The sequence below is a fragment of the Filicampus tigris genome, chromosome 3 (genome assembly GCF_054856515.1).
Source record: "Filicampus tigris isolate MCC_2025a chromosome 3, RoL_Ftig_1.0, whole genome shotgun sequence".
Classification (NCBI taxonomy): domain Eukaryota; kingdom Metazoa; phylum Chordata; class Actinopteri; order Syngnathiformes; family Syngnathidae; genus Filicampus; species Filicampus tigris.
In genome coordinates, this window is record NC_141219.1 from 23810307 (window position 1) to 23831922 (window position 21616).

The following is a 21616-nucleotide window of genomic DNA, read 5'->3' on the forward strand; positions in this document are numbered from 1 at the left end:
CCATTTATCAACGTGCATAAAGTCTAAAAGTGCCGGCATCATGTTAAGCCAGTGTCTGAAGAGCTACAGAACGCTCTGGGCAAAGAGATCAAAAGTTTAAGCTCCAATCTGAACGTAAGAGCTCACAAGAGAGGGAAATATAATGTCCAGGTAAAGCTGGTAAACCTGGACACTAGCCCCCCCAATTGGACAGCTCGGCTCCCACTGGCACTAAAAGCGCATTGATTCATCTGCCTGCCCTCTAAACAAGGACACATGTGGAAAGACAATGACTGAATGAGAAAGTGACAATGAGTGAAATGTTGCCAGGAGCTAAGGGACATCAGAAGAGGCAGTGTGGAGGGAAATTCCATTCACATGTCTTTTATACGTGGAGATAAGAGTTGGGGGCACTGGCGGTGAAGGTGAGGAGCTGACACAAAAGGGTGAAAAGAGCACCACTAAGTCCCCTCTTTCCTCTATGATTCATAAATCTCCTCCCGCCAAAACATTTTAATGAAAGACTCGAAAGCGTAGAATTTTTTTGGGGGGGGTCGCACTTCTGAACACAAAATCTTATTTACGTTTGTAAGGTTGGTTTAAAGCACACAGCACGCACACAAAAAGACTTGCTTGAAATGCTTGGGGGTGAACAAGGGGCATCTCACAAGGAGAGAATTCAGCAATTCTCTGGTGTGTTGTTGGGTGGTCGAGCTTAAAAAGACTTGGCTACGTGTAAGTGTGTCCGGCGGTGGGAGCCTGTTTGAAGCGCGTGTTTATGTACGGCGGCGAATATTTGCATGGGTGAGGGTTTATTTGCACATTTGTGGGCTTCTTTTGAGTGCATCCTGTTTTCCTCTGTGAGCTAGTACAAGCAGGTTTCCAACAGACTAGCTGGAGTTTGCCTTTTTGTTTACGCGTCCTGTTTACTGAGCACACAGATGAACCGCACTCCTGTGTGGTGTGTGTGCACAAGTAGGTGGGGATGTGTTTGCTTCACCTTCAGCCTGGGTGGCCACCTTTAGCCCGGCAGAGCTTTCTCCTTGGCCATTGATGTTGTGGGCCACAACCCTAAAGCGATATTTGGTGTCTGGCATCAGGTTCTGGATGGTGACCTGCAACTCCCCCGGTCGGCTTGTATTTACAACTCGCTCCCTGATGTGGACACAAATAAACACATACACATCAGTCTCACTGTATTTGTCAATGTGATGGTTTCTATTTGCAATCATTATTCGGTTTTGTAATCACAAATACGAGCAACTTCACATTCACAGAAGGATCAGCGGGAGTATCAAGATGACCCGAAGCCATTCATTTACTCTGGCAGCGGACAACTGGATGGTCATTGTCAGTGGTGTATTTTACCCAGTCTGGGAGTCTGATTAAAGGGCAATTTAATGGTTGTTTGCCACTCACAAAACAAACTCTTCAAGCGCTTTGTTTTGGAGAACTGTCAAAACTTCACAATTTCTGACCGCACAGAACGACTGAACATTGTTATGACGCGTTTCTGATTAGTTAGGACATGCCATAAATGCCATAAATATATAAAACACAAATTAATGGTGAATTAACTAAACTCATACTGGATTGAGTTTGTTCATATATGCATATCTACTATAGACGTAAGTAATGGGACACCTGGCCATGGAGGAAAAGGGATAAAGAGTTCCAATAGTTTCCCCTTTGAAATGGCAACAGATACTACTCTTTTGGGAAGACTTTTTGCATGATTTATGAGGGTGGCTTGGACTTTTTGTCAAGCTGTCACTTTTGAGGGTTTGAAGTCAGGACTCTGAAGTTCTTTCAAAACCAAGTTATCCAACTTGCCTTTATAGGCCTTCAATTGAGTGCTGGGTCAGAGTCACGGTGGAACGGAGAACAGCCTTCTCCAAGCTGTTGCTACAAAGTTGGGAGCATAGGATCGTCTAAAATGTCTTGGTAAGCTTTGCATTGAGATTCAGGGAACTTAACAGGCTCTAGCCCAAATCCTTACTGATCAACAAATTGATTATTAGGCGTCTCAAGACGTCTGGCCACACAGCGCATTTTGTGTGTCGGGAAATGAATAATGACGTTAAAGACATGGTTAGAATCAAACGTTTTTTTCTTGTGGATAAAGTTCAGGGTATTTAATCAAGAACAGATAGACAAGTATAGAAAAACAATCACCTCCGATGAGTTTTTAAAAAAAAACAAGGTATAGCACTTGTCTAGAGAGAGAGAGAAACTCAACATGAGACTATACAAAACTACTCTTATATACTTAAACTCTCCTTTCAATTTTCTGAAACTAATATGCATAAGAGGTCTGCATTTTTGGGGGGAAATGAGGTTTTCGGTGCTACTGTTTGTTCATTGCAATGAAAACCCTTTAGAGGAAATAATTCGCTTTAATTAATAAACACATACTGCTTTATAACGTGCTTTAACCACTTTAATGAGATCCTTTCAGAATGCCCTGAAGCTCAGGAATGCACTCAGAGCGGTCCCTTACAGAGGAGCACCCCCATGGCCCAATTACAATGTAGACTGTCTATTACCTGCTTGTGCCCTCCTGGCTGTAGAAAACAGAGTAGGTTAGCTCGTCCCCGTGCGGTTCAGCCGGCGAGCGCCAGGTAAGCTTGATGAAGCGGGTGGAAACCAGCGAAGCCACGACATCGCGGGGGGCGGAGGGAGTGGGCCCTGCTGGACCAGCTACACCCCCAGAGCCTGGTGTTACATGGTCAGTAGTGTTAGGAGTCAGTGAGGGGGGAGAGAGGGGGGGTAGGGCTACGTCTTGGGGTCGGGAAAAGGAGGTGGGAGGGTTGAGGGAAAAGGGTGTGGGGGGGGGGGGGGGGGGATACAGGGGAAACAGAGACAGTATGGGGGGTGGAGATGGGAGGAATATTGCCCAGAAAAAGAGAACAGTTTTGAGGAGAGCGGAAAAGGAGATGAAATGGAAATGACGGTGAAACGAAAGAAAGAAAGGAAACAAAAACAGAAGAAAAAACAAAATAACAACAACATAACAAAAAAGACGTCTGGTGTCACAAGAAAACACAGAAATAAAACAGTTCTACTACACTTACAAAGCACAATACAGGGGAATACTACACGTGCAGATTTACACTGCTTTCTATAACATAAAAGTAAATTGCACATGACATTTACACAACTCCAATTAGTCAGGAATTTTAAATCATTTATAACTTTGATATTGATTGGCTTTTTTGGCCCGAGATAAACCCCCATTTGCATCCTGAGATGGAAGTTCATTTTGGAGGCTAAGAGCTCTCCCAAGGCAAGCCAGATGATGTTTTCAAACACGTTTCCATCTCATTGCACAGCCTGGTCGCAGAAATGCCAGTGATTTATTTAATTTGATCAGGGTTTTGTTGGGAAAGGGGGCGGAGAGAACAATCTGTGGCACGACGCAGCGAGATCTGCTTTCCATTTGCTTGGCAAGTGGCTGAGACGAAACCATATGGAAAGGAATGTCAGTGCACAAGACATTTCCATTTGCGTGCAGGTCAGGGGAAGTGATGGGGCAAAACACAAATACAGCAAAATAACATGACAAGTGCACCTTCTGTTACTGAGAGACAGAATGTGCTGAAATGCAAGTGACTGCTGGCTCATTTATCCGTCACTCCATCGGGACAAAACCACTAATTTGTCTTTCAGTGGTTTGTTTACAATTCAAACGTCCGCTTGGATCTGTGTGAAAGATGTGCAGCTATTTTCTTTATGTCGCTTATTCACCGCCACGGAGGCGAGATGATGGAGGCTGTGATTACTGAATGGGGAGCTTAACAGCAATGTGTTTAGCAGGCAGCTGTAGCCAGCCGAAGCTCGTTGCTAAACTTGCTATCGCTAGCTACAGCGGCGTTTCGCCTTGACCTGCCGACCTGCAGGTGATATTAGCAGCCCAGTGGAGTTTTTGGGGGCGGTCTCCGCCGTTCATTTATGGGAAAACTTAAATATCTGTGATTCTCACTTTTGTTATCCTTTTTGTTTTGATGAAGCTCAAAATGCAAACTGCTATGCTTGTGTAGTTTGAAGGGGTATTCACTACTCAGCATGCATTGAGGTGCTTTTTTTGTAGTTATTTACGATCATTTGTTAATGTTAGTTTATAATTTCCCAAATTAGTGCAATACAATACAATTTTGTTTGTATAGCGCATTTGACAACAGCTAGCGCTATAACAAAGCACTTTACATACAAACAACAAAATAGCCATAATACAACAAGTGAAATAAATGCATATAAAACGCTATATACAATAGACACCGGAAAACAGACGAAAATTTGTCAGTCTCAGGTCGGATCAAAAGCAAGAGAATAGAAATGTGTCTTTAACCAGGTTTTAAAAGTGCACAGAGAGGGGGCTTGCCTAACATATTCGTCATTTGCATTCACCCACCTCATTACTTATTCATTTTCATTGACTGTTAATTTTTATTTTGCATGTTTGTAACTAAGGATGACTACATTCACTTCCCTGTATCGTTGTTTAGTCTGCCACCTGGTTGCAACTGTGTGGCATAGGATTGACAAGTGAACGCTTTTGCCCATCAATTCAAGCTTCCTCTGGCTTTCTTATTAACCGCAGTTTAGTGCAGATGACAAATGACAAAAGACACGAGTAGAAAAGTAAAGTCTCGATGTCGTGATATGTATCGTCATATTGACCAGCTCTAAGTGATACTGAACGAAAACCTAATTTCATCAGGTGTAGTGTCAAAATATAATGAGCAGACCTGAAGAATACTGCGCGATGGTGCTTTTCCATCTTTTTGATGCAGCAAGAATCGTATAACTCTCCTTCTGAATTTTTACTTAAATAAGCCCAAGAGGCTGAGCAGAACAAGTCGTGGGCTAGACCAAGACACTAATGACGCTTCCACCTTCACATCATCTGCAAATAATTGACATGCGGCAGAGTAACCAGTGCTTGTCTGTTCAATCTGTCTTGAACATGCAGGCTCGAGGTTGTAACAGTAAGGAGATGTCAGCTTCCGACTGCCATTGCCAAGCTCCATTCATAGCTGATTAATTGTATCATTAGTCTTTGTGCCGAAGGTAATGAATAGCCGGCATTAAGGCTTTAATGAGGAAGGTTACTTCAGATTTGCATAATATATCTGGGCCACCAACGCATAATACAAGTGGGACAAAGACATACACAGTAAAGCATTTATCTTAATATTAAACTGAGAAAAAAGTGAATGCGGAACTATAGCAGTGTCAGCTGAGAAGCGCCAGTTCAAAAAGTACGATTACAATTAGTGACGTACTGGAGCGGTGGTGGGGAGCATCGGTGGAGCCGTGAGTATCTTTTCAAAACTTGCAGCCCTTTGGTCACGGGGGGCATTCGTAACCACTAGTCCACAGCAGTTGCCGTGAGCAGTTTGCCAAAACGTTTGTGTTAAATATATTGTAGTAAATTTGAGCGCTGCAAGGGACACCCGACTCGACCATAGTAGAAATACTGTGATAGAATAAAAACAAAGACAGCTTCTGATAACATCCATTTTACTGCTTTACAACCTCAACTTTTAACTGTGTTTCTAACTCCACTAATCAGCTTCTGGTATTTTCCAGTGGTGCGACCAAGGGCACCATTAAAGGTAGAAAAGTGATGAAGATTCCAAGGGTCCATGACCGACCGTGGCTTTAGAAAACAGTATTTTCAATTTGCGGCAATGCAGTGATGGGGCCCAGAGTGTTTTTTTTTTTTTTCCACAGAGCCCAAATAACTGGCAGCATCTCTGGGCGTGACTCTTAACATAAGCCAGGTACTTCATCAAATGGTCTGAGTGCACACAGATAAGAGAGTCAGTCAGGCTCAGACTAAAAGAAGGCATTCATATCTGCCACAAGCACACACAGGACTGCGACCACTGATAGACCAATGAGGGTAAATATAGCAGACCAAGCCAAGTTCTTGCAAAAGAAAAACACATATTTTCTCAGGATAAGATGCTATTTGTAGTTTTCTTTGATAATGGTTACTATGGCCCAATCCCAATACCCACACTTGCACCCTTGTGCCCCTCACTTGCACGTTACTGCCGAGGGTACAAGTGTGTTGGAGGTCCCACATCTGTGCTCACAAGTGCTCTGTCGCCCCGCCCCCTATGCTCCCTTGTTCCGCATATCGGCTGAGTCCGCATCCGTGGCCCCTCATTGCATATTTTACCAAAATAGCAGGAAACTGACGACATTCGGTGGGATTCCTGTACCTGTGCCGAAAAAATGTCTCTTCAAGTGTAAATATCGAATTATTACAAAGTTTATCATTTGTATATGTGTAATTTCCATCGATAGTCTAAAATCACTGTTTACCCTTATTACCGTATTTTGTCCTTGTGTAGATGCCGTGCTTAACAACCCTCTGCGTATCCGCCACATATCGCGCTGGAGCCGCAAATCGTCCAAATAATGGAGCCGTAACTCCCACCGATTGGAAGACCGAGCCCGAGTTTTACTTTACTGAAGTTTTGATATAATTTTAAACAGCAAAGTTGCCCATCCCGCCATGCTGGCTGACGCAGGGGCGTAAGTCGATGACGTCACACGCACTGTCCCAATTCTGCAATTTTTGTACACTTGTAACACTTCGGCTACATGTACAGTTCAGCGAAGACCGTAGGGTGCAAGTGTGGGTATTAGGATTGGGCCATAGTCAGAACCAGCTTCAGCGTGATACTAATGGTCAATACCAAAGTCATTTACTTTCATCTGACAGAAAAAGAATGAACAATGTTGTCAAAAGCACTGCAAGGTTTGGCTTTTAACCCGTTTTGTTACATCCATCCATCCATCCATTATCTGTACCGCTTCTCCTCACAAGGGTCGCGGGGCGTGCTGGAGCCTATCCCAGCTGTCTTCGGGCAGTAGGCGGGGGACACCCTGAACTGGTTGCCAGCCAATCGCAGGGCACACAGAGACAAACATCCGCACTCACAATCACACCTAGGGGCAATTTAGAGTATCCAATCAACTTACCATGCATGTTTTTGGAATGTGGGAGGAAACCGGAGTGCCCGGAGAAAACCCACGCGGGCACGGGGAGAACATGCAAACTCCACACAGGGAGGCCGGAGCCGGGATCGAACCCACGACCTCTGAACTGTGAGGCGGACGTGCTAACCAGTCGACCACCGTGCCGCCCCGTTTTGTTACATGACAGCTAATTTAAACGATTTCTTTACCTGACCTTTATTTGATGGGTCTGCAGAAAATAGTCTACGTTTTGACGTTTTGAAATGAATGAGAAATATTATATATATATAAAGAATTTCTCAAATTAAAACTTAAAATAGTCATGTGCATTAACTATTCACCCCAAAAGACTATATGTTGTAGAGTCATCTTTTTGCAACAATCATGGTTGCTAGTTGTTTTTGATAAGTCTCGATGGCTTACCACTGGGATTTTTTCCCATGCCTCAAGTTAAAACTGCTGCGGCTCCTTAATAGACTGCTACAGGTTTTGCATGAGAATGTCACTATTCAGCTCTAATTATCTTTCCCCCAAGTTCAACTCGGACCAGGTTGCCAGCGTGACGCAGCGTGATGCTGCCGCCACCATGTTTCACTGTGGGAATGCTGCTCTTGGGGTGATGAGATGTGTTGGGTGTGCACCACACAGAGTTTTCTGTGATGGCCGAAAAGATCAACTTTAGTCTCACTTGACCAGAGAGCTCCTTCCACCATGCCTTTTGAGAGTCTCCCATATGCCTTTTTATGCAAACTCAAAATGCGCCAGCTTGTTTTCAGCTAAAAGTAATGGCTTTCATCAGGCCGCTCGAGGGAGTGCATGGCTTAAGGCGGTCCTATGGACAGATACTCCAGCCTCTGCTGTGGAACTTTGCAGCTCCTCCAGTATTACCTTTGATCTCTGTGCTGCCTCTGATTTATTCCCTCCTTTTCTGGTCCATGAGTTTTGGTGGGCAGCCCTCTCTTGGCAGCTTTGTTGTGATTGGATTATGATGTACTTGATAGTGCTTCTGAGGATCGTCAAAGATTTGACTTTTTTTCCTTTTTTTTTTAAAACCTAACCCTCACTTGTACTTCTCACCAACTTTGTCCCTGACTTGTTTGAAGAGTTCCTTGGGCTTCATGGCAGTGTTGAGTTTGAGGTGCCTCTTACTTTGGAGTTGCAGCCTAAGGGTGTGTATGAACTCATGAAGATCATGTAACACAGATTGCACACAGGTGGACTTCATTTCATGAATTATGTGACTTTTGAAGGTAACGGGTCGCATCAGGGCTTTTTTAGGGGCTTCATAACAAAAGGGGTGAATAAATGCACACGAGAATTTTCATTTTTTTACTGTCAAATAATTCTTTTTTTAATAAAATGTACTGTACTTTCACTTCAAAACTTCTGTCCATCAAATAGAATTTTGTTTATGTATTTTCTTTTGCATTACAGGCTGTAATATTACAAAGTAGGTGTAAAAAACAAAACAAAGAAAAACTAAGTTGTGAATACTTTTTAATTCACACCAAATAGTTGTATGCTTGTGCTTCAATCAGGTACAAGAATAGCTCCGTCTGTGCTGAGAGTTCAATTCAATTTAAGGGTATAATAAAGTGGGCAGGCAAAAACAATACCCTGTAATTGCTTTAATGGTTCTGAGGTAAACGTTGTGGAAAATTATTGGTGGCTGCGAGCAACTTCTGACAACTGTGGCTATTTTCTGCTACGGCTCATTTTCACAACTGGCTAAATCTTATCAGGCTATTCATGACAACTGAGCAGCATTAAAAAATGAAACAAAATCAGCAGAGTTCCCCCCACATTCATGATTTGTGACTATTCACACATTTCTGTAGCAAACTATCCTTCATTATTCAGTAAAACCCCAGCTGTTTGCTGCATTTGTGCTCAGGCCAAAGCCCTGTTTAATATAAACATAGTGCTCTGGTGCTATTTTGTGGCATCTCGGTGTCAATGACCTCTTGAGGTGCGGGGAAAAGATTCACTTCGAGAGGCAATCCTTCTGTCTAACTTGTGGCATCTATGGGCAATTAGAAACTTTGTTCGGGATGGGGTTGTCAATTACTCGCAGGTTTTTGCTATTTGCGTCTTGGTCCCCATCTTCACAAATAGCGGTTGAACATTGTGTATCATTCATTATACCTGACCTTTTTCAGGATTATAGTCATATGGCAGTAGAGAAGTGTGACTACCTGTTCATGATACAGAAACAGACCTCAAGTACAGTATTTGGCTTTCCTTCGTAAGCTTTCTTGTTGTGGTGCGGACAAGCTGAGATCCGATGTGATAAATCAACACTAGCAGGAAGGGGCTACATTCATTTCCAAAGATGTTTTTTTTCGAGCAGCAATTATAACAGCTGTCTCTCAGAAACCCAGCAGCCATCCTGTTTTTCAGTGCCTCTTTTTAATGTAACTACCGAGAGGATTCAAAGGAAAGCATGATGTTCACCCTGTTTACATTCGAGCCCCTGGCATTTACTCAAGGGTAATATGGTTTCGATAAAAAGTGACAACCAATATCCCACTAAGCTAAACGGAGGGGGATGTGTAGAATTGCATTTAGTATCTTCAGAGACTGAAAACCCCTCTGGAGGAACCAAAGATGGTGGGGATAAAAACACTGCTCGGCATGAAAGTGATATAGGGATGGTGCACTCATAATTAATCATGTATGAACACAGTACACCTTCCTATGTGCACAGTCATGGTTCATGAACTACTGGTGAGTCAACAAGTTTTTTTTCCCTGGTTGCCTCACTTCAACAAAAACTGTCACACATGAAGACATCGCCTCCAGAAACATGCGATATCACGCTGGCCCTCTTTGGGCATGTAAATGAAGATGTACAGATAGGGTAAACAATGTAAACGCCACAGGCTGACTGCGAGAGGAAAGCGAGGCCCCTTGGGCTTGCCTTTCAAGCACATCAAAACATCCAATGATGCCGCACATCTCCAGAGCCTCTCACCCGAGCTGCTAGGAAACACACTTTATCTCCACTTGCAATGGTCTTACTACGTTGGAGCTACACAAGTAACTCCAGACACCAGCACAGGTTGAATCAATGAGGCAACTTTGTACCTATCAGTAACATCAAGAATGCTACTGTATGTTTTTGTGGCTTCGTCGTTTGTTTGTTTCCGTGCAACTCGCAACTATCACGTTGTTCCATTATTTATATACATGTAGTCAATGTTTTTTTTTGAATGATGAGAATCATCATGGCATATTATGAAAATGTAAACAAATCTAAAAAAACAAAAACAAATCCCAAACGTTTGTAACAACTCTGTGACATCTTCTTCGTGTTGTGCTTAAGGCCAGGACTTTTGGGAGACTGAGACAAGACCAAAACTGAGAAACTGAGACATAACGAAGACCAAGAGCTCTCTTTCATTTGAATTTTCTTTTAACCCATTAAGGCCTAAAGCGCCTGGCTAAACATCTCCCTAAAGCATGAGGTCGTCTTTGGAATCACCCTCGAAAACCTAAAGTTTTCCCGGAAATTCCTGTAGCAGATAGAAACATAATTCAAAAAGAAATCGAAAGCTTAGACATGTGGCTTTCACACAGGCCCGAGTTTATTAATCGTTAATGTTTCAATCGCATCTGTGAATTTTTTTTTTTATCAGTGTAAGAGAAGCAATATTTTGAATTAAAAAAAAAATACCATCCTGTATTCTGTTACGAAGATGTCGATATTGTCATTGTCTACAAACATATCTTAAGACATACTATGTTTGTAGACAATGACGATATTGATGGCTTTGCAACAGAACAGAGGATGGTAATCACCACTCGATTTTTTGGAAATAAAAATAATGCTTCTCTCACACTGACACTTTTACTTTTACATTTTTGATTGAAATAGCAAATAATAAACTCAGGCCTGCGTGAAAGCCAAACCTAAGCTCTCAAATTCGTTTGGAATTATGTTTCTTAGTATGCATCTGCCACAAGAGCTAAGATATCAATTATTTTGTAGGTGTTGAATTTCTGGGAGAACCTCAGCTTTAAGAGGGTGATTCTTTCGTCGCGCTTAGGTTTTATAGGGATGTTTCGCCAGGCACTTAAAGCCTTAATGGGTTAAATAGTTAATCCTGCGTTTTTGTCATTTCTTTATTATTTTTGGTTGAATACATGTACATTTAGCTGCGTGTATGTTCTATTCAGGGCAGTGTTTGATACCAAAAGGACTTAATTACACTGGCTCATGGTCACGACTCTTAACCAACCACCTTTTTCTAAAGTTTGTAGTAAGTAGTCTGCTATTTTCCACAAAATAAAAATGTACGATTCTACATGGGTTTTTTTTGCATTCAAAGTAATACATAAGCAACATATTCACACTTCATATACTGAACACATTTATGAGTCACTCCGAATAAGCTGTGTGCGAGGGTGTGCGGGCGACTGGAAACTACTCACGATTGTCTTTGCATCTGCAATGTTATGAAGAATAACAGTGTTGATCTAACATAATGCATAAAGTGCGTTAAATATACAAGTTCGGGTGAGAGCTACTGAGAAGTGGCAATCATACTCCACCACCAGACAGCGGGATGTCCACTGCCCACTGTGATGTTTCTCCCTATTCTACTTTTAGCTTGTGGAAACTGGGAGGTACAACGGAGACAGAGAGGGTGGCTGCTAACAGGAAACATAAAAGCTTTGGTGGCGCCGCTCGCAGGGGTCATCCGCCTGCCGCTAAGGGAAGGGTGTGAAGGGAAAGTGGTGAACTACTTTAATTAGTGTGCCCAGAGGACTAAGCACATCCAAAAACGTCAGCTTGGCATCCTGGATGGCCGCATGTTGGAGGACAGAGTTATATAGTAATAAGGGCAAGTGTTGAAAGTACAAAACATAAACATAAGTACCATGCAGGCGCGTGCTGCCAGGTATAAACCGATGTTTATAACAAGACTGACCTTCAGAAAACAGCACTGACGCAGGTATCCAAGGCTATTGGAGTCCTTTTTTTTTTCTCCCCTCATTCCGGGGCAAAACAACAGCAAAATTGGCACCCGTAACAGTTCAGTTAGCACTTAGCTGACAGGCCGTTTATGAATAAAGCAAAGCAATTCTCCACGCTTGAATTAATACAACACATTGAAAAGTTCACCAGGAAAACAGCCGCTTTAAATGCACAAATATACGCTCAGCGTAAGCGGCATCTGTGAAAGACAACCACAACAGAGTGACTCTTTAGCGCCTGCACAAACAACAATTTGGTAGCAGATGATTTCTCCTCTTCACAATCAATTTAGGCTGGGAGGTCTATGATCAACACACACACACACACACACACCCACACCCACACACACACCCACGCTCACGCACCCACACGGACAAACACACAAAGACAAGATGTGTACGCATAACAGATGGAATTTTTCATATGACTGTATTTATTGCAAAATAGTTTCATCTTCTAAAATGCCTCTTCAAAACTAAGAATTAATTTAAATGAGCTATAAAAAAAGTACTATCCTAACAATTTAGTGAACTCACTGTTATTGTGAAGCAATGACTATTGAGTGAGTTGGATGCAGGTGCATTTATGAGACAGCGCCTGTGATGCACCTTATTAGCCTTTGCAAAGTGCTAACTGTGGCCTCGTCTTTTGTTTTGCCAAAACCATTCCAGTGAGTATCCTTGTTATATTAGTTTGATAGACCTTGGAGCTTGCTGATTTGTGAATGAATGTCAGAAAGTACATACACAAGTCTCATTAACGCCTTTCTGCCTACATAGTAGAAGAGACATTATATTGTGAATAAGTGAGTAAGTGCATCCGATGTTGTGGTTGAATATAGAGTATGTCAGCCATAGTGTGAAGGCCTTGACATTACCAGCTGTAACAGCTGTGACTGAATATGAGCATATTGTTGTGTCCCGGCAGAGCCTGACATATTTCTAACTGTCCCATATTGACGCTAGTGTCTACTGTTGAGGTTCCACGTTTGATGGAATCTGACTGGTGTGTGCTGTGCCGGCATGTTCACACGTTTGCAGCCCGACCCGTTTGCCTCCTGCTGGCCCGGCAGTGACCCTGCTGGCAGATGACGGAGTGCACAGTATTCCTGAAGGAGGCCTGAGCTTTCATTCAGTGCCAGTTCAGCTGGAGCAAAAGATCTTTGAGCAGTCCATTATAAAGTCTTGATTTGAGCAGGGACAAAGGGGGCGAGCACAGGCAGTGAAGTGCTCGCCCCTCTGCTTCTTGTACTTGCACCTTTTAAAACTAGTTTTACTCCTTTATTGATGAAATCTGCACGGCATTGCTAATCACTACATTTTATGTTGCATAAGCTGACAATATTCTGTATCCTTCCTCCTCCACTTTCGCAGTATATCATAATGACTTACCAGCACTGAGCTCCTCCTAACTATCTCTTTTTAAGGTAGGTGTTTACACTACAGTGAACCGCTGCTATCTCACCATTTATTTTTCGTGCCGCTGCTATACCGCAGATTTTTAAAAGATATCATTTTAATGGGTTTTTAAGGTATAATGGAGGCAAATCAGAATTCAGAGTCATGTTCCCAGTTCCCCCAGAGCAGAGAACATATGTGCCTGTGAGCAAAGTTGAGTGCGGTGTTTGTATGTTTTGCTGCTTCGTGTGTAAAAGTAGTCGTTGCTTGAAGGTTACATTCTAATTACCGTAACATTTATGCTAATTTACGTTAGCCCATCAATGGCGTTTTGCATTATATGTTAGCATGAAACTGTTTTTTCTACTCGTATGTTTTTTTTAATGTGTGCTGAAGTATACCATATTTCATTTTCTTCTGCTCTTTTGCCTCCTATTTGCAGAAGTGTGCGAGTGAGAGTATCTTTTCATTTACTCAAAGTGATGTTACACAAGGGTTTGTCATTTTTTGAGAGTGGAACAGTCAGAACACTTAAAAGTGTGTTTCAATAAGTTTATGTATGTTTTTAAGGGTGCTTAAAGCATGTGGGAGGGCTGGTAAAACTACCGTATTTTCCGGGCTATAAACCGCACCCAATCCACTTAAAAAAAAAAAAAAAAAAAACCCGACATAAGCCGCACCCTTATATAAGCTGCACCTATTTATGTTGAAAAATGTGATATTTACTGCATTTCCAGAACAATTTAGAAATGTAAATGTACATGTATGTACCTGAACAGTCTTTCCTAATACTGCCTTTTAACATGGCAGCATCTTTCTCATTAAAGAAGCTCATTAAAACGGAACTGCCACTTCAGTTTGTCAGTTAACGTCCACCGTTTATTGCTCTACTTCCGCATACCACCCAATGCAACGCCTAGTGCTTAACCTAGTGCATAGCGCCCTCGCCTGTTGAACTCTTCCACCTGCAGTCACATCCTGTAAATGGCAATTGTGTTGTATTGTATTGTAATTCCAGTTGGAGAGCCCCTGGCGGTGGAAGAAAAATCCACAGAATAGCCGCATCTTTATATAAGCCGCATGGTTCAAAACCTAGTGAAAAAGGAGCGGCTTGTAGTCCAGAAAATACGGTACACCAAAATGTTTTGTATATGGTCAAAACACTGATGTGTGCACTGTGTGCAGTGGCGTCACAACATACGATAAAGGGTATTGGCAAGACAAATGAGATTTAAAACAAGAGGTCAAGCAGTTAGTCTGCATGCACGTAATGCTGCTCCTTCCATCACCAACTATGATAGTTGCCTAGCATTTCAGTCATCATTGTAGATTAATGTTAGAAGGGTTTCTTTTGCCAATGTTTTCTCAGAAAACAAACAAAAAGCATTGCAAAAGTATTCCAAAATGTATTTCACAAAGACGGAGGAAAACTAAGTTATAAATAAATGTTCATACAAACACACTTGCTGGTGTGTTTGTTCAGAATCACAACGGTGAAGATACTGGAGGCTGCTCAGTTCACATCTCCTTCGAGTAGAAGCGGTCCAGTGGAATTAATTATTGTTTGCACTACAACAGACAGTTTTAATATTTAACTGTATTTTTTTAACAAAAACACAGATTTCTCTTCCTATAAAGGAAGTGTAAAACAGTTGAGTCAGCAATCCATTAATCTAAGATGTAGTATTTTCAAACAAGGTATACATTATTTCGCTGTCATTTTTCAACAGCTAGATCAGGGGTCGGCAACCTTAAACAGTCATATCATCTTATATTCTTATTGCACAGCCACGTCCACATAATACTACCTACAAAATACATTCAATCGGTAATTTGACGCTTTCAATCGGTAAGTGATTAAAAGAGTACAAAAACCAAGACAGCGACATCCGAGTACTTCAAAGCCCGCACTCATGTGAAGCCCACATTGTGCCACCAGCCTTTGAAACGTCACACCAGCAAACATGCCTGCCCAATACAATACATCTTCATTTTGGCTACAACGCCTTCACAAAATGCCTTCTTTCTGGTTTAAAGCCATGAGTGATGCAGTAAATAAAACAATCAACAGTCTTTAAAATCATTTTTGCTGTTTCGTGTACTGGCCCTTTAACTGAGAGTTCAGTTCTGCTCACTGTGTGTGAGCAGTCGGTGACGCATGTCACCTATGCGTGGGACAAGTGCACAAACAGGTAGCAGCACCGAAACGGCTCATGTGCGATTTGTTTCTCCACACACGGACTGATGCTGGTACGTCAATTTCCACACGGACTAAATGTTCCAGTCGGTGCTCCGGAAGCGTAGCGGAAACCAGCGAGCCAATCAGCAACCCGAAGGGCTGACCAATGGAAGTGCGTTCCTTGGACCGGGCGTCTCCACCCACCCATTCACAGACTGACCTCTCTCACGTCCGATGCATTGACATATAATCAATGGCCAGTGTTAGCGGTTCGTCAAACCGTTAACTGAAAAGTGGGTGCCAATAAGGTAAGCAAGGTAGTTAATTATAAATAATAACTTGAATAGTAAATTAGCCAGCTAATGAGCTTTAAATAAACCTCTGCCGTTAGCATCTCTCCCGCGGCGTCATGCACGGACATTTATTTCATTTTATTTATTTTTTGGTGGGTGGGGCTGGACGTATGGACGGAAACGCTTTAAAAGGACGAGGACGGATGTTGTCGGAGGACGATAATATTTAAGAATAAGGACGGAGGGACGAGGACTGAAGGGTACCCAGGTTGCGGACGGACCGGCAAAACAGGGTCAAGTGCCCATCTCTGGTCACTAGTATACATTGTCAACAAAGTAATGGGGGGAGTCACAAGGACTGGTGGTAAGGGGGCATCTTCATTTCATTGTGGGAGTCTCGTGCCTCTGCTGGGATGGGAGGACGGGAGTTTTCTGTTTTTTTGTCATACAGTTACACAATGCTACCAAAAGATTTTAAAAAAAAAAGAAAGAAAAAAATGGACCTAAGTGTTTTTCACGACAGCGAAGATATGCAGCTCAACACGATTAATAGCTTAGCCTGCACAAACGTTGAATGTGCGTCTCTGCTTTAGATTTCCAAGAACTAAGCAAAAAGCAACTGCACTGCAAAACACGGGTATGAAGTATAATGCTGTGCCATTTGATCAGACTTGGGTTTTGTACCATCTGTGGAAATCATTTTAATGACTGCTTTGTCTAACCTCAAAGTTGAAAAACATGACTAGTTTCCTCGCCAGGCTGTAATTGACAACTGCCAGAATATCATGCACAAACACTTCACAAAATTATGCGGTTGGAAAATTTTGCAAAGCACTATCGAAATAAGATGTAACAAGAAGCCCTTCAATAGCAGCAGCTGACGAAACTTCCTTCCCCTCGTTTTGATGATGATAGTGCTTATACACTACAAATAGCTGAGGAATGGATTGGCCAATCAGCAGAACATTGAAGTCAGAACATTTCTAACTGCTCTGGACTACGGCTGGACTTGAATAAATTGAACTATAATGACCTACTAAAACATGACATAATACATACACAGGAAGCTCCTTTCCTTCGGCTGTGCCCTAACATGAATTTGCATGCAAGTCTATCATGAATTGATATAAATTCAGTAATTGGTCATAATTTCAGTAAATAATGGCACGAAAACACTTGTAGGCCATAAATTCCAAGCATTCAAATGAAAAACAGCCACAGCGGTAACTGAACATGTGCCGCATGATGTCATATTCTTCTGCTGAAGCTGTTCACCATCCTAAATACTGTATGTCGTATGTGAGAAACCTTAGAGGGTGGCGTCCACCGTATTAAAACATGTCAGTGATGTGTGGCCCTGGGAAGAGCCATCAAAATGTTTCCTTCCTTTGTACCCATCTTAAAAAAACACATCAAATGACAAGCACTTACACCAGACCACCACTCTGAACATTTCTACTTAACAAGAAATGTTAGCGAGCACCTCCTTGGCCTCAGTAAAACAACATAATTAGGTCCCCTTAATTTCCACGCTTGGCATTGGCGGTCTAATCGACTCACATCTGTTAGCAACTACTTGACCCCATAATGCACACGTGGAACGTTCAGTATGATTTAGACCGCAGATCTGAGTACTATTTTAGAAAATACGGCTTTGAATGTTGCATATTTGTCGGAGTAAGGAGAAATGATTTACTTTTTATTTCTGAAAATTGTATGCACCTTACCCAGCGCTGAACTTTCAAGGTTAAGGGCAAGAATAGTGTCAAAAGCTCACATATTTCTATCAATAGCTGCTAGCATGCTGAACCGCTAGCTGACAGCTGACCTTTGTCTATTCCAAACATCCACTTGTGAGGTTTAATCAGTTTGAATAACAAAGAACTGGAGCTGGCAGAGTCAAGACGCAAAGTTAATGATCACTAATGAGTATTAGCCAAGGTTATGCCGTGGGCTGTTCTTGATTTCCCAGTTATGCAACAATTCCACTGAGCAGCATAAGTCAGTTTGCATCCTATAGAATAATACATACAAATGAAATAAACTCCGATGAGGTTTGTGCTTCCACCGCAGGCCGTGTAGGCTGGATAGCTAATAGCAGCGAGAGCTACGGTGAATTATAGTACTGCAACAGTGTCGTCCCGAAAACTCGAGCACAGCAGCGTGCTGAGATGATCTGTGAACAAGAATACTTCTCGCTATCGTAATATGCAGCATTTAAAAATGGCGATTTTGTTTTCCTTCTTGTTTCCTACTTCGATTCAATTGTAACATCAAGAGACAATACTCGACCAATCAATACCAGCAAGGTGTCTACCGTCAACAACCAGTACACACATGAAAGCTTCTACAAAGGGTGGGTATTCGGACCCGCAAGTTGGAAGTTTGCTTGGGGTAATCGGGGCTGACTTCTGGCTGCCTACTGAAGGCCTTTTCTCAAGCATAGCTTGTTTTCTTGTAACAAACATTCAAATGCCAAGAAACATACAATATTGTCCCATTCATCCTCTTTGCACACAATTGCTTTACTGTGCTTTTGTAGTTTTAACACTGATAGGATGCCCTAGTCTGTTTGTTTTTCCTTTTTGAAGGGAGATTTTACCTGGCCCTGCAGCTTAGAATGGGAAATGAGATTGCATTTATGTTCTACTACATTTCTGCTAATGTTCAGAGGTAATGACACAAGAACTAACATATTCAAACATTTTCCATGAGTCTATATTGCAGCACGTCTGGTTACCCTGTCGGAGAATTAGAAATGAGGCATATTTTGGCTGCGTACAACTGGCTAGGCTATGGCCCTCCAGATGCTATCATCTTTCCAGCAAAGAGTTCACGTTTAAGCAAAAGTCCATACAAAAGATTGTTTTAACGTGGCAGCATCCAGACGTTTGCAGGAGTTTCCACATTTCTGCAAACCTCGAAATTCTTTAGTTTTCATGTTTCATTTGTCATTTTACGTTAAACCAAAATTTTATGTTATTACTTTTCAGTACACGACTGCCGAGCATGAATGCACTGTAAGTAAGACCGAAAAAATGGCAAATGAGCTTCTTGGTGAGACTTTTGGGCTTTCTGCTTTGCTAATGGTGTGTCATGAAAAAAAAACAACAACTCTTCTTTGTTATCCGAGCAAAACGATCAGATGTGGCCCTTTCGGGCAGAATAATTCAGTTAACTGGGGCACTTAATTTTTGATCATCATTCAAGTTCATTTAATGTGCTTTGGACATGAGTACCGCTAGGTGTTTGTGGTGCGTACCGTGATCCAAGATGATGAGTTGGGCGCTGGATTGAATGTTTCCTGCATCATTTTCTGCGAGACACTGGTAGAAACCCTCATCAGATTTGACCAGGCCCAGAACCTGCAGATCGTGTTCCTTCTACACAATGCACCAAATTGGAGAAAAGAAGTTAAGAGGAGGTTATGAAAAAGATAGAAGCAGTGGTACAGTTCTTCCCAAGCAATTACTAGCCCACCACCAAATGCAAAGTTTATGCTCTGAATCAACAACACTGACAAAGTAATGTAGACAGTATTTCTGTAATTATTATTGCACAAGTATGCAGAGGTCTCGAGGTGAAATTATATATCTCAAACTAAAATATAATGATTTACTTCCATTCCTGAACAGAAAAATAAATGATTCCAGAGCAGGTTAAAATTTGGGTCAGAAAAAATACACTTAGTTTGAAATTCTGCTTTCCAGTTGAAAATGGTGAAAGTTGAGGCTGCATAAAATCACTTTATGATATTATGGATGATCTTCTTTTCCATAGCAGTTGGTCTACTAAATTTGTTATACACCAAAGAGGAAAAAGGATCTTACAATAATTTTGAAGTAGTCGCTTGGAATTACTGCGTCGCCATTCTTCACCCATTTGACAGTGGGGGCTGGTGAACCTGTGACTTGGCACTCAAACACGATGTCCATGGACTCATGGGCGTAAATGTTGGACGGCCTCTTTGCATATTGGGGAGGAACTGTGGAAGACAGACAGAGTCAAGTGAAAAGACCTAAAACAATACTCAATAAGCATATGCAAATGTCAAATGATGTGAAATTCAATCAACCATGTCAACTCTGACTTGGACTCAGCGCTATGTTCTTTGGCAGGATATGAACAAATGATGTCATGCTGCCCCTCATATGCCAAATTATCTGTGAAAGGCTAACAGAAGAAAACAACTGCCTAATCTAATAGCACACATTATGCACCTGTGAATTTTCCATGCAGATGCTACCACCAGAAATTTTGATTTAAATGATCAATATCCTTTCCCTTTTTTTTTTTACCACACAACGGGTAAAAAAAACAAAAAAAAACAGCCACTTTGATATCAGTGCCGTGTGTCAGCATGAAACGCAAGCTGATGTGCACACTTGCATACGTATGTCTCCTGGTTCTAGTAATGAGGAACAGAAAGGGTTTATTTGATCTTCTGCAGCCAAGTAACGCCTCATCAATCAGTGGTGGAACAAGGTCAGAGGGGGCACGTCCTCTGTATATAATTGGATCGCACCGCACATGTACAGTATGAGAAGAGACCCTAAGACTCACTGGGGATAGACGGGCTCTGTGCGTGATTGCATTGACTGATAAGGCAGCAGACTTTCTGACCAGTTTGTGGGCGTAGACCACTGATGCTTCCCCAGCAGCCTTTTTTTCAGCTCTGAGATTGCTATTAGCGTCCTAATTCGTTTTTCATCCAGAAGATTTGATATTAGTGGATAAAGATTGATTCTGGCTTTATTAATCGCAGCAGCAGGTTGTCAGGTCAAGTTACTTTCATCCTGTTGAAATAGCTGTTGCTAATTACAGTGCAGTGAAAACGTATTCCAACCCTTGAACCTTTTCACATTGTGCTACCTTACAACCACAAACTTCAGTCTTTTTTTTTTTTTTTTCCCATACCGGCCAACTCAAAGTAGAATGGGCTATCACTTAAATGGGCTATCACTTATATAGCGCTTTTCTACCTTGGGTACTCAAAGCGCTTTACACAGAACCTCATCTACCTACTGATGACGCAGCATCAGGCGCACCTGGGGGTTCAGTATCTTGCTCAAGGATACTTCGACATGGTCACCATGGCCGGGGATCGAACCCACAACCTCCGGGTTGGGAAACGACCACTCCACCACTGAGCCATGCCACCCCACAACAGAACATTAATTGTGAAGTGGAACCGAAATGATACATAGTGTTCAAATTTTCAAACAAAAACGTAGTATGCACTTGTATTCTGTCTTGCTGCATAAATATTTTGTAGAGCCAACCTTTCACTGTTAGTACAGCTTAAAGTCTCTACCAGCATTGCACATCTAGACATTTTCATCTAGACCTTTTTTTGTGTTAGTGTACTATAGCCTGAACACCCTATTAGTCTCACGTCCACCAAATTTTTTTTTTATTTTAAAGAAAAAGTAGGTTACCGTTAACCTACGGGAGTGCATGACCTGCATGGTAGGAAGTAAACAGTGGTCAACACTCAACAGTGATCAGAGCTATTTTTTTGTTTGTTTGTTCTATATTCAAAGTGTGTTTGTTTGATCTGCAATGCATCGATGGCATTGGCAAAGACTGCCAATCTGGAGTGGTATTTTAAAATTTTACATGGCAACTATGATAGCTGGCGTTGGGCAGAATCATTGTACCTCCAAAATCACTTTTCAGAAGACACCCAAAAAAGCTGCACCCATAAACTCTGACCAGCTTCCCTATCCTTGCTGAAGTAAAGCAATCCCACAGCATGATGTTTCCGACACTAGGTTTTTATAGTAGAGAT

General features: G+C 42.0%; 1 protein-coding gene across 10 annotated transcripts in view; it reads right to left on the bottom strand.

Moving 5' to 3' along the window:
• The window catches only part of neo1a (neogenin 1a), a 165357-nt gene that overhangs the window by 31361 nt on the left and 112380 nt on the right, over positions 1-21616 (bottom strand). For 6 of the 10 annotated variants that reach the window (XM_086025867.1, XM_086025866.1, XM_086025872.1 and 3 more), the window contains exons 6-9: positions 19656-19810; positions 19088-19208; positions 2526-2760; positions 980-1134 (exon numbers count right to left, since the gene is read on the bottom strand). In XM_086025867.1, the coding sequence (XP_085881993.1) occupies positions 980-1134; positions 2526-2760; positions 19088-19208; positions 19656-19810 (666 nt within the window). The remainder of the gene's footprint in view (positions 1-979; positions 1135-2525; positions 2761-19087; positions 19209-19655; positions 19811-21616) is intronic. The other 4 variants (XM_086025874.1, XM_086025870.1, XM_086025873.1 and 1 more) reach the window with 1 other exon arrangement.